The 12921-nt window shown below is 42.4% G+C and overlaps 1 protein-coding gene across 1 annotated transcript in view; it reads right to left on the reverse strand.

Moving 5' to 3' along the window:
• Positions 1 to 4203: 4203 nt before the first annotated feature.
• LOC107114321 (sulfotransferase 6B1-like) overlaps positions 4204 to 12921 on the reverse strand; it is a 14264-nt gene continuing 5546 nt past the window's right edge. The window contains exons 2-7 of the mRNA XM_015415767.1: positions 12321 to 12454; positions 10720 to 10809; positions 7406 to 7532; positions 6437 to 6531; positions 5248 to 5404; positions 4204 to 4334 (exon numbers count right to left, since the gene is read on the reverse strand). Coding sequence (XP_015271253.1) covers positions 4204 to 4334; positions 5248 to 5404; positions 6437 to 6531; positions 7406 to 7532; positions 10720 to 10809; positions 12321 to 12454 — 734 coding nt within the window. The remainder of the gene's footprint in view (positions 4335 to 5247; positions 5405 to 6436; positions 6532 to 7405; positions 7533 to 10719; positions 10810 to 12320; positions 12455 to 12921) is intronic.

The following is a 12921-nucleotide window of genomic DNA, read 5'->3' on the forward strand; positions in this document are numbered from 1 at the left end:
AATCCTATTGCCCAAATCATGCCTTGTTCAAGGAAACAACCTTGATCCCTTGTTCAAATTACATATCATATAACTAAGAAAAGAATAAGGAGAAAGTGCATCAGTATTAATGCTAGCTTTAATGTTATTGAGACTGTGTAATTGGTATTTTGCTCCATTTGTTTTCTTCCTTTGAAGAAATCTTTGGAGGGTCTGCTGGAGCTTCGATGTTTAAAGCTTGGAGGAGACCTTGCCTGCTCTCTAGATCTTGTAGCTACATAGGACTTCTCTTGGTGATTAAGGATGATACTACTTGTAGCAGACCAGACGAGGAAGTACTTCACCCAAAGAGTGATTAACACGTGGAATTCACTACCACAGGAGGTGGTGGCAGCTACAAGCATGGACGGCTTCAAGAGGGAATTAGATAAACATATGGAGCAAAGATCTATCAGTGGATATTAGCCACAAGCTATAGATAGGAACTCTCAGTCTGGGGCAAGTGATGCACTGTATTCTTGGTGCTTGGGGGGGGCACAGTGGGAGGGCTTCTAGTGTCCTGGCCCCACTGCTGGACCTCCTGATGGCACCTGGTATTTTTGGCCACTGTGTGAGTGTTGGACTGGATGGGCCATTGGCCTGATCCAACAATGGCTTCTCTTATGTTGTTATCTGTAATGAATGCATGCATTAGCAAGCCTAGTTGTGATGGGTTTAAGGCTTCTCTGTTTATTTAATGCTTCCAATGATAGATCTGGGAAGAGGAGAACTTTTTGAGGGGTTGGAGGCTGTGGCGGGTGGCCTGAAACAGAGCCCGCTGGCATCTCCCAGTCTGTATCTGGCATCCCCCGCCAGTGGCCGGGAGGTACCTGGCAACCCTAGTATGAGCTTCTTTAACATACATGTATGTGAAGTTACTGCCCACCCTCTCTCTATATTTCATTGTATCTAAAGAAGAGTGTTTGTGCACAAAAAAGCTCATCTGTTGATCTTAAAGGTGCCACTGGACTCAAGCCAGGATTTAGTTTGCTGAAAAGTATTTGTTGTACATAGTGTTTCAGATTTTGTTGCAAAGTTTGTTGCAGCCTAGTGTGCTAAAAAACTGGGGCCGGCCCTGAGAGGAGGCCAGGGGGTGGGGACATGTAGCAAGCCCCTACAGATTTTACCCCTGAGCACTCTGTAACGCTAATTCAGATTCATCCCAGCTGCATGTATGCAGGACCAGCCCTAGATCCAGTGGTGCCCCAGGCAAGTCCTTCCCCTTCCAATAGTTCCAACTTTTGAACACCTTTTTAAAAATTGTGTGTGTGTTACCCTCACAACAACCCTGTGGGGTAGGTTAGGTAGAGAAGGGGAGATTTGGCCCGGGGTCACTCAGCCAGCAGAGTGAGAATACAAACCTGGGTCTCCCCACATCAATCTGCAACTCTGACCACTGTGCAGTGCTGCCTCTACTGATCTGTAATGTTCCAGAGGTGTTGTAATGTAATACTCAGTTTCTCAAACGAGTGTATGCCTGTCTGTTGGTCCACTTAGGAGTCTTGATCCTGGTTGTGTGGTGGGCTAGTTGTGGCAAATGGTAGGGAAGCTCAGTATTTCTGTATACAGTTGTAGGGGCTTTATTGCAATGTGGTATGGCCTGATATTATGTTCTTATTCCAGTGTGGGGTGTGTGTGGGGCAATGGAAGCTGAGTGATAGGGTCTCTCCAAGTGATTGCCAGAAGTGAGATGCGTCCTGGTCTTGTGTCTTACAGATAATCTTACAAACAGTCCTTTGCATTTATATCATGCTTTCAACTTTAAAAGGATCAGAATGCTGATTGTGTGAACTTAGGCAAATCAGGAGAGGTAGAGCAGGAAGGGTTGCATCAGTGCTTAGTTCTTGTGGTCCTTTCTTACACGCCCAGGGAAATGCTGATCGTCACTTTGGGGCCAGGAAACAATTTTTCTCCAGGCCAGTTTGGCCCCCAGTGATCCTGGAGGTTTTTTTTAATCATATTCTTTTTTATCATATTCTGGGCGTGGAACAGGGGTCACTGGGGTGTGGGGGGGTATTGGTGAATTTCCTGCATTGTGCAGGGGGTTGGACTAGATGACCCTGGAGGTCCCTTCCCACTCTATGAGTCAATGATTCTATCATTCACCCAGGCTGGCTGTGGGCACACCAGCACCTCTGTCAGGCAGAAGCGCCTGAGATCCTCCCCCTACCCTTTTCCTTCGCCTGACTTGGAGGCGAAGGGAAGGGAGAGGGGGGGGGAAGAATGGATCCCAGGTGCTTCTGCCTGACAGGGGGGCTGGTGCACACTTCCGGTGATGTCAGGGGGTGTGGCATATGCTAATAAGTTATGCTAATATGCTCCTGCAGCTCTTTTTCTATGAAAAAAGACCCCTAGTCATACTAAAATGGCCACTAGGAACTATACAGGGGAGGCTTAGATTTATAACTTCTTGGGCTGTAGGCTTTGCTGGGTGGCATGACAAATTGTGGGAACAGTTCATTATGGTGAAAATAACAGTCCAATGTCAGCTTTCTCAGTCACTTAATACTAACAGACACGCTAAATTGTCACGGTTTTGGGCACCAGTGATAAACTACATGACATCGCATGAAGTTCTTCCTACAAACACTCACCATCACAGTTGGATTTTTCTATAAACATCCCTTAAGCCTAGCTCCCCCTTACATTAAGATTGACACTTTCAAGGGTCCACAAAATGCAGGGGTACAAATAAAGTTAAATACGTCTTTGGTCTTAAATGAAGTGAAAAGGGTTAGATGAAATGATGTGTATAATATAGTACTTACTTGAAAGCTCCCTCATACCTTCCCTTTGTTGTGTTTTTCATGTAGTATTGTGGTTACATTGTAATGTATAAAAGAATAAAAATAATTTATTTTTATTTTTTTAAAGGGCAGAATTGACCTGGAAGCCATACAACATATTAAGCCATACAAAGGCCTAACTAGTCTCTTTACTTAATGCAAATCCAAATGAGGAATGCAATTAATGAACAAACTCCATAAAATTCCCTTCTGGAATTAAGGGAGTGACAAGGTGTTAGGTTTTTTTCCAACAGAATGAGGGCTCTGTGAATGTTCACCCCAATGTTATTTCACCCCAATGTGGAGAGGAAACATACAGGTACAGTCACTAGCCTAGGAGAATATGACTGATCACTGAAAGGAATAATCCACTATTCATCACAGTCATCCTCAGCCATTTACTTTATTATCTCACAGTGGCAACACCTTCCCTGGTGCAGTTCAATAGTGTCTTTCATTCCCGTAACCCACCTCTCACAAGCATAGTGAGAATGAGAAAGGCTTACGGTGTGCTTGGGCTTTGGGGTAGAAGAAACAAACAAAAAGGATAATGAGAACTTCTTAGTTCTTTCATTTCAGTGCAGTTAAACATCACTTGGTGCTCTTGATACAGTTTGTAGGCTGAAGAGGGCATATACTTCTCAAAGCCTTTCCTGATTATTGTGTATCTCTTCTCATAAACTGATATCACAATGACTCCAGGATTCAAGGAATAATTAGAGGAATAATAATTGCAGGAATAATTTGAACAATATGCTGTAGGGAGAGAGCTGGGTTGGCTAGGGTTGCCAACCTCTGGGTGAGGCCTGGAGAGCTCCCACATTTATGACTGATCTCCAGATGATAGAAATCAGTTCTCATGGAGAAAATGGCTGCTGGGAAAGATGAGCTGTACACCATTATACCCCAATGCCCCGCCCTCCCAAGGGTCTATCCCCCCCCCTCAAATTCTCCAGGAATATTGCAATGCATAGTTGAGAACCCTAGGTATGGATAATGAGGATTAGAGGCAGTGGCTAAAATTGAGACAGCTGGTAGGGCTGGTGGGTTTTATTACAGTCCCACCTATCCTTTCCTCCGTAATTGAAGCATTGGACTGAGCCGTTGTTCAGTTTGCCGGAATATACATCTGACATTTCAGGAGCTAAGCAGGAGAAGCTGGGCTCACCCCATTGTTTAGGAACTCACTGCAACCACCTTTTCATTAGCTCTATCTAAGGATCTATTTAAAATATTTAGATTTATTTAAGGAAGTGATGGGTATGGCCTATTCTTTGTACTTCTTTGTGGTGCAGCAGTTCTGATAGGACCAGGCCTAACTGGTGTATTCTTATGTATATAAAGCAAAGACTGGATAGTACAGTAGTGAGATTACATTTCCACAGTTCTATTGTTGGCCTCAGGCCTTGCAATACACTCCATACTTTATTTTTTCTCCTAATTTAGTTCCCCCTAGACGTTCTTCAAATGTTGTGTCCATTTCCCGGTTGTGATCTTCAGTGAAAAGGTTCTTCCAGTCACTAACTCCACCTGCACAGAGTATCTGTGTTACTATCCATAATATTCTCAATACATTTTGATCAATCATTCTACTGTTGTTCCAGGTGTATCCTGATCCCAACACATTTTCATTACAATAATATGCTTCTGCTACAGCTACTTTTACAAAATAAAATCAGATGACTCAAGTGCAATGTTCCCTCTAAGCTGTGGAGTCTTGTGAGCAAAAATTCTACTTTGTGAGTGACTAGCATTAAAGTTGTGAGCAAGTGATTTGGCTACTGTATAAATCAGTTTGCTCTGGAGCCATCCTTCCTGAGCTAAGACAAAAATGTGTGAGCTGGAGGCTAAAAAACTGTGAGCTAGCTCACACTAACTCAGCTTAGAGGGAACACCGCTCAAGTGTATTTTTCAAAGAATGAAGAGGAAGCGCTACAAGACTGTGATAGAATAGGCCAGTTGTGGCTGGCTATTTATCTAGTCTCAGCAACTAAACACCACTTCTAATGCTATGCCGATGCCATTTAATCTCCCACCGCTTAGATCTAGAGAGACATATTCCATGGACATTGGAGCTTCACTCCCCAAACAGCTGCCACATTTGTTTCAATAGAAGTAGCAGACCCACAGACCAGAGGGAACATGCAGTCACCTGTGCAAGAGCTCTCTGCCCATAGCAGTGTGGGTCAGGAAACATGTCTGAACTGCTGTAAGAATGCATGGGTTGAATTTTATCATATACAAACTGATGTATAAACGACATTATCCTCTTGTGTGAAAACTGGTAGCTCATGGATCAATGGATTTAGAAGGGTGTAAATCTGTTTAGGATTGCATGGGGGATGATTATGAAAGTCATCCTGTGTTTCAATGATCAGTTGTTTTTCAAACCTAATGTAAAATTATTGGGGTTTGTTTACTTTGAAGCTCATTAGAAAGTTACCTTTGCGGAAAAGGACTTTGCCAAATTCGCCATGGGTTTTTTGAGAATTTTCTTTCATAGCTTGGAAACTGCTTTTGTCTACGACTTCTTGAATCTCTTGCTCAGTTAGGTTCAACTCAAAGAATTCACTTATCCGTTTCACCCCCAAAGGTCTATTCTGAAATGAGGAAAAGAGGGGGAAAAGACTGCTAAAAGTGTCTGAGTTTAGAAGATGATTAATGTCAATAAAACCCAGGCAAACCTAGCACTCAACAATCTTTGGGACATCTTCCAAAAGAAGAGCAGCAAATGTTTATACTCAAATGCATTTATCTTGTACATTCAGAAGTGTATAATGGAGGACAATAGAGAAAGAAAGAAAAACACAAAAAAGAAACAAAATCTCAACCAACAAACAGCAAAGGGGAGAGAGGAGACTTGCTGTCATGAGTGCTCCAAAAAAATAAGAAATGTGATTCAAAACTTAATTTAAAAGGTTAAGCAATAGGTAGAGATCAGGCAAAGGGGTATTTTATATTACTAACAATATTCTTGTTGATTTAGCACATTTTCTGTCATTTTCCTGTCATTTTCATTCTCTCTCCCTACAGCCCAACCCTATGACTGAAAGCACCATTTTTAGAGTATATATGGGAGGAGACTAAAGATCTCTTTATTGGCACAGCCTCACAGCTGTGGGAGTTGCCTAAATATTGGTGGAGGAATTGTTTTGGTGGTGCCATGCTTACTGCATATTATGTACTGTTCTGGAAGCACAAGAAAGACGTTTGCCAGAGGGGTCTTTGTTTTGCTACTGCCCATGGGCAACATGGTGGAAGCCAACACAAATGAATGCCAGCCATTTTATCAGTAGAGGATGATACAGTGATTGGTTAGCTTCTATTCTGAGATAATGTGATGTCTAAAGAACTGGTTTACAGGAAGTGTCAAGGCACTTTGCTGACTTGTTTCCAGCATACACCAACTTTACTGGCTGTGTAATCGAGGATCTTCATCATTGCCGTAGATCAATACAAAGGAAGAAGCTTGTACATTGCAATATTTGAAGTGCAGTGCAAGCAACTTGGCTGCTGTGAGTATGCAGCCTTATCCTTCATCTCGAATCAGTGCTTATGTCATCTCATTATCCCAGTTCCTTAGCAAATCTTTACAAGGTGCAGTGTGTCTTCCATACAGCTTCCATACTTACCTCCTTCAGTTCCTCATAAGTGATTGTCATGATATTTTCATCATCAGCATGCTTGTTCCATTCAAAGACATAGTCAAAATAAGAGCCCCAGGGCACTGAAAGTATACAAAAGGCAGTAGAGTTGACGACTAGAGTATTCTTTGGTGACTGGAATGCAATGGGGTTTGCTATTCATGTATAAGGTATTTCTGCGAAGACAGAGTTGCAATTCAACTCCCTCCCCTTCCTTAAACACTTCCCCTCCCTCCTCTGTTTCCCCCTGTCCAGAGTCAATCCAGGCTCTCTTCAATATGGGAAACACCTGCAAATCTGGCTATCCCTATAGGAGAAGAGATGTCCCCTGCATGGCTATAGCAAAGACAGGGATCACCCAAGTCAGGGGGCAAATTTGATTGCTTTCAATGAAATTAAAATTTGGGCAACTGGTACAGGGGCAATGGACTTAGTCTCTAATACACTGGCGTTTTTGTTGAATATCTAGAGAGATGTCATTTAATCTATTGTAGTTCTTCATTTTTTTATTTTTACTGGCATGAAGCTACTGCTGTTCAATACATTTCTCCAACACAATAATAGACTTCCATGGATTTAAGTAGGTGTGACTCAGTTTAGAACTGCACTGTTAGTTGGGGGCAGGGGTCTTGTTGTAGAAAAAGAGCTGCCGGAGCTCATTAGCATAACTCATTAGCATAACTTATTTGCATATGCCACGCCCCCTGACATCACCGGAAGTGACAGAAGGCCACACCCCCTGACATCACCGGAAGTGTGTCAGAAGGCCCGGCTACTTACCCTCCTGCTTCATCCTCATTCCCAAACGGAATGAGGATCGAAGCAGAGGGCGGGGTAAAGAAGGGGGCGGGGCTTCACCACGTGACCGCCCCGCCCCCTAGAGGTTCTCTTCCGGAGCTCCGTACCTGAGAGCTCCCCCCCGACTAGAGCCCTGGTTGGGGGGGGGAGCAAACATACTTTGTCCAGTCATAAAAGCTTTGAAGTAGTCATCCCAGGAGGTGTAAGAGGGAAGTGGAGCCAATCCGTTGGAAAAGTGGTAAAAAGATGTAGCTACATCTTTTGGATTTCGAATGAGCAGCAGTATCTAAAATTGAAGCATATATATGATATTTCAAGAGATAAGTCAAAACTGTAGTAGTAAATTACTGCCACAAAATGAGTACAGGATTCTACAGCCTCAAATATTTCATTTTCTCCCTTTATTCTTAATCACACAAGTATCAACCAAATTTAAAATCTCTGAAGTTGGTTTTTCTTAGCTACTCAATATTAATTGCAAATCTGTTTATCAGAACACACCAAAAAAGACCCACACCCAATTCCTTTTTAGTGAATGGATGTTCTGTATCCTATAGATGCAAATTCAAAGTTTCAAAAGAAAACTACTGTCTGGCCTGTATATTCATAAATCCCATTGATTACTATGACAAAATTGGATTGCCTCTACGAGATGGGGTTTCTCATAGTATTTATGTTGCCAGTGTGATTGCTGGACACCATCTAAAAGGAGCACTTGTTAAAATCTGCATCAGATAAGCATAATATGTGAACTGGTTATATAAGAATTTGACTTGGAACAGACCAAAGGAATCCATAACCCATTATATAGTTCCATGTTTCACAAGCTTATCCATTATTGAGACATATCATTAATTCATTCTGTTTAGATCTTCAGGGTCATCCAGGTGTGTACATGAAGCTCCTATACATGCACATTACTCCATTCTCTAACAGAAAACAAATTCTGTTGTGCTCTTCCACTTCTTTGTAAACGTTTCCCACTGTACTGAGGTGGGTGAATACTCCCTTTTCAGCAGACAATAGTTGGTGGATTCCACAGAAGATTTTTGTATGTGCGACAGTCAATGAACAAGCAGAGGCACTAATGTTATTCTTTGCTGTCTGCTTTCATTGCCAGTACCCTTTCCAGGTGCATACGAAATAGCACAAGATATTTTGTCTGACACAATTTCAAAAGCAACGTAAATAAAGACCATGCAAGCTATCTGTTTCACATTCTGTTGCTCCATATGCACAGTGTTGTTTTGTTAAAAATTATACAGAAATGCTAACGTGTTTCTCCAGCCCTTGCACAAGTGGAACTGTACTAAGTACATTTTCCTGGATCCAATTCCATGTGCCACCAGACCAGAGACATTAAAAGTTCTATCTGTTGCTCCATATGCACAGTGTTATTTTGTTAAAAATTATACAGAAATGCTAATGTGTTGCTGCAGCCCTTGCACAAGTGGAACTGTACTAAGTACATTTTCCTGGATCCAATTCCATGTGCCACCAGACCAGAGACATTTAAAGTTGGAAGTTTAAAGTTGGAGGTTGAAGTTGGAGGTTTCATAACATTAGAGAGCTTTGTGAAATCTTAAAGACTGGTGGTGGGTAGGGAGACTCCCAATCCTCCCCTCCCCCAGAACTACCCTGGCAATGATGGAAAGCTTTTAGGAGTAGCTGCCCATGCTACAGCTGATTGGTAGTATCTCCAGGCAGGGCCCAGATACACTGACAGGAAGAGCAGCTCCCAGCCTCTTGTGAAGACCACTCTCCTTGCAAGGGGTAGAGATTGGCCAGAAGGCTAATGTTAAATACTGGGTTCCATGGATTATCAGACCCCACTACTAGTGATCAGCTCTACTTTATTAGTGATTTCAGCAAGTACAGGACTAAACTCCAGGGCCTCAGCCCTGTTTAAATAGCATGCAATTGCCATGCCCAAACACACCCCACTCCCAATGGTAGGCTATTTACGTAACATTACTTCTTGATTGGTTACTTCCAGAGTCCTGGTGGGCTATTGTTCTTGGGCTCCAAGCTCAGCCAGTCTCTAGTAGAACAGTCTGGGGATGTTTCAGTCCCAATGCATAACACCTAACACAAGTTGTAAGTTGTAATGCTTCCTTCAAAAGAGGAAACCAGTGAAGAGTTTCCAAGCTAGGAGGGGAGCTGGTGAGAGGAGGAGGAGGAACCAAGTGTGTTCAGACTCACTCCTTCTGAGTCTACATGGGTAGCAGCCCAGGGCCAAAGCAACTGAGAGGGTGGGGCCAGGGTCCCCTCCCTCACAAAATCAACTAATTCATTGTAACCAAAGCTTCCTGAGCCAGAGCCCATTGAAGTGCTGTCACAGTGGCTTCTGAATGTTTTCATTTTAATGTCTCCTTTGTGTCCATTTATAATTTTGTGTCACTGACCTGGATTGCCAAATCTAGTCTGATCTCATCAGATCCCGGAATCTAAGATGGGATGGCCCTAGCTAGTATTTGGATGAGAGACCACCAAGAAATACCACGGTGGTGACGTAGAGGCAGGCAATGGCAAACCACTTCTGAACATCGCTTGCCTTCAAAACGCTACGGGGTCGCCATGGGTCAGCTGTGACTTGACGGCGTTTTCCATCACCATTCTTTTGCGTAGAGACAGATTTCATGGTTTTCCACAGTGGTTAGACATCTGTTACCGGTTCATATCTGATGAAGTGACTCTCAAAAGCTCATATCCTGAAAATTTTGTTGGTCTCCAAGGTGCTACTGGACTCAAATCTAACTTTTCCTCAGCAGAAAGCAACACAGCTACCCTCTGAAACAGTTCATATATAGTGTGAAGCCATGTATTGGAAATGGCAATAACTCTTGAAACTAACTTAATATAGTAGATCTTGGAAAGAACTGAAGTTCCAGCATAGAGAGGGAGATTCCCTTCACTGCTGTTCCCTTTGCTGAAATTTGCTGCATATACTGCATATACCCAGAGCTCTCAATCTAGGATACAGTGTGAAATAACTTAATTTATAACATGTCATTTTGATGAGGCAACGATGAGGGAATAGGGCTAGCGCCAGCATGAGGGAATTTGGGGCTGCAGATGGAGTGGAGGGAGATGAGAAAGTTGTAAATCCCTCTGCCTACAGAGGCATTGGTTGGATCCCAGCTGATCAGTGCAAATCCTTTTGCTTCTTCTTTCCCCTATAAAATGTTTACATCTCCTGAAGAGACACCTTATGCCTTTCTGTTTCCATGTCAAGAGATGCAACCTCCCCTTTCAGATGTAATGGAAGAGCAAGGAACAGGAAGTGAATTGCACAAGTAGTACAGATTTCCTCCATTTTGGGATCATAAAGCTGCAGTTAGATGTATGCATAAGGAAAGAGTCCTGTTATCATAGGCAAGTCTGATAATATACTGTGAAACTGCTATATTGTAACAGAAGTTCAAAGCTTAAGGATATCTGCTACTATGACTTCAAGGCATTGGAATTCTCACCTTGGCCTTGTTCTTGAAGATTGATGCGGGTAGATTACAAGGAACAAGGTGGGTAAACATAACTCTTCTGGAAGGTAAATTTGCCATCCTCTTTAATAAATTGAATGATGGAAAGAAAAAGAGAACTTAATAGTTTAATGATACATCAGTATTATTATCCTGTATAATAATGGCTATTTGCTGTTAGGAGAGCTAGTAACAAAGGAGATTTTTTTTCTATCAAAAAACCCACATCATTTCAAAGAAAAGTCAGATAAAACATAGATTTTAAACATCAGCCTAACACATCTTGATGTACACGATCAAGAAAAAAAATCCGTAGACGAAACTACATGTTATGTTAAGAGTTCCTTGAATGGCCACCTGGGTTATTTTATATTATTTTATTTTAAACCTTGTTTGGTGGAGCAATGGTGTGAGATTAAGTTCTGGGAGACTCAGGTTGAAATCCTGACTCTGCCATGGAAGTCAACTGGTTGACCTTGGCCCAGTCACACTCTTGCAGTTTAACTTACCCCAAAGGGCCCTTTTCTGAGAGATAACAGAGGAGCGGGAAATGGAGCTACTTTGGGTTCTGACTGGGGTGGAAAGTGAGGTATAAATATCTCAATGAAAAGAAATTGAGAGCATGGCAGAGTGCATGTGTGCATGTGCATGTAAGTGCATGAAAGTGGACATTGGGGTGGGGTAGAGTAGAATTCTATGACTGGAAGAGATCCTGACAGTTTTCCTACAGGTGATTGTCTTGGGAAAAATCTCTGGAGCAGATTTTTTTTCTCTTGGAGTGGGGGTTTCTTGGTTATTCAGACTTCTATCTTGTCATCATGTGCATGTACACACATACAGGCCCCTAGAATCAATACTGAAAATAATTTTACTTTTTTCACATTAGGGGCTATCTGGGGCTCTGAATGGGTTGAGATTTTGAACTGATTTGTCTGCTTTGGACAAAATCCCTCTCAGTGGATGAGAGAAGTTCTTAACAATAGAAAGTAGCATCTAATGTTGCCTTCAACTGACCAGAGCTGAGCATGTGGGTAATTTTAGCCTCTCCATTATCTACTGAGTTCCTTGGATTAATGTATCCTGACATCATGTCTAGAAAGGTCTCTGGTTGTAATTTGGGTGTCTGAGTGAAGAACTCATGGTGGAGAGCAGTGTTCCCTCTAAACTGAGTTGGTGTACGCCAGCTCACCGTTTTTTAGCCTCCAGCTCACACATTTTTGTCTCCGCTCAGGAAGGATGGCTTCAGAGCAAATCAATTTATGCAGTCGCCAAATTGCTGGCTCATGACTTTAAGGCCAGTAGCTCACAAAGTAGGATTTTTGCTCACAGGACTCCATAGCTTAGAGGGAGCATTGGTGGAGAGGGAATGAAAGGACCAGGAAATGTCCTCTTCTCTCTGCCCCAACTTACTTCTCTTTGTGATACTTTTTGCTGGCTCATACAGGGTCAGTTTTGATCTACCAACTGTGAGAACCTTGGGATTGTTTCAGATTTACTTGTCTCTCTTTCACACAATGACACATGGAGATTATGTTTTAGGCAAAAGAAATTCATCAAAATAATTTAGAGTTTCTCTGCATGGTTTCAGTGTTCACCTGATATTTCTCAGGATCTCCAACTTCAAGATATGGAAATTCTTCCATTTCATCATCTGTGCTATTTGTGTCTTCTTTATTTTTTTTAGATGCATCAACCAAATCAGTTAGGATCTGACCAGCCCAGTTTGTACCTGAAGATAGATAGATGGGTAACATATTTTTGATTTTATAGCCATAATGATCAGAAGAGAGGAACAGAAGAAGAGCCCTGCTGGATCAGACCAATAGTCCTTCTAGTCCAGCATCCTGTCTCACACAGTGGCCAACCACCAGGTCCTCTGGAGGACTAACAACAGGGCATAGAGGTGGAGGCCTTCCCCTGATGCGGCCTCCTGGCTCTGGAATTCAGAGAATTAGAGCCTCTGAATGTGGAGGTTCCCCTCAGTCACCATAGCTAGTAGCCATTGACAGACTTACCCTCCATGAATCTATCTAATCCCATTTTAAAGCTGTCACTACTAGGCATGGGGAAGCCCAAAACACAAAGCAGAATTCATCACAAATTTTTCTTTCTGGTTCACAAACCAAAGTTCAAGACAGGTCTACCATCATGAACTTCCATTAATTTTTAAAGTAGTTCATGGTGGCTCATGGTGGT

Source organism: Gekko japonicus, unplaced genomic scaffold (assembly GCF_001447785.1).
Source record: "Gekko japonicus isolate JY-2015 unplaced genomic scaffold, Gekko_japonicus_V1.1 scaffold6730, whole genome shotgun sequence".
Taxonomy (NCBI): Eukaryota; Metazoa; Chordata; class Lepidosauria; order Squamata; family Gekkonidae; genus Gekko; species Gekko japonicus.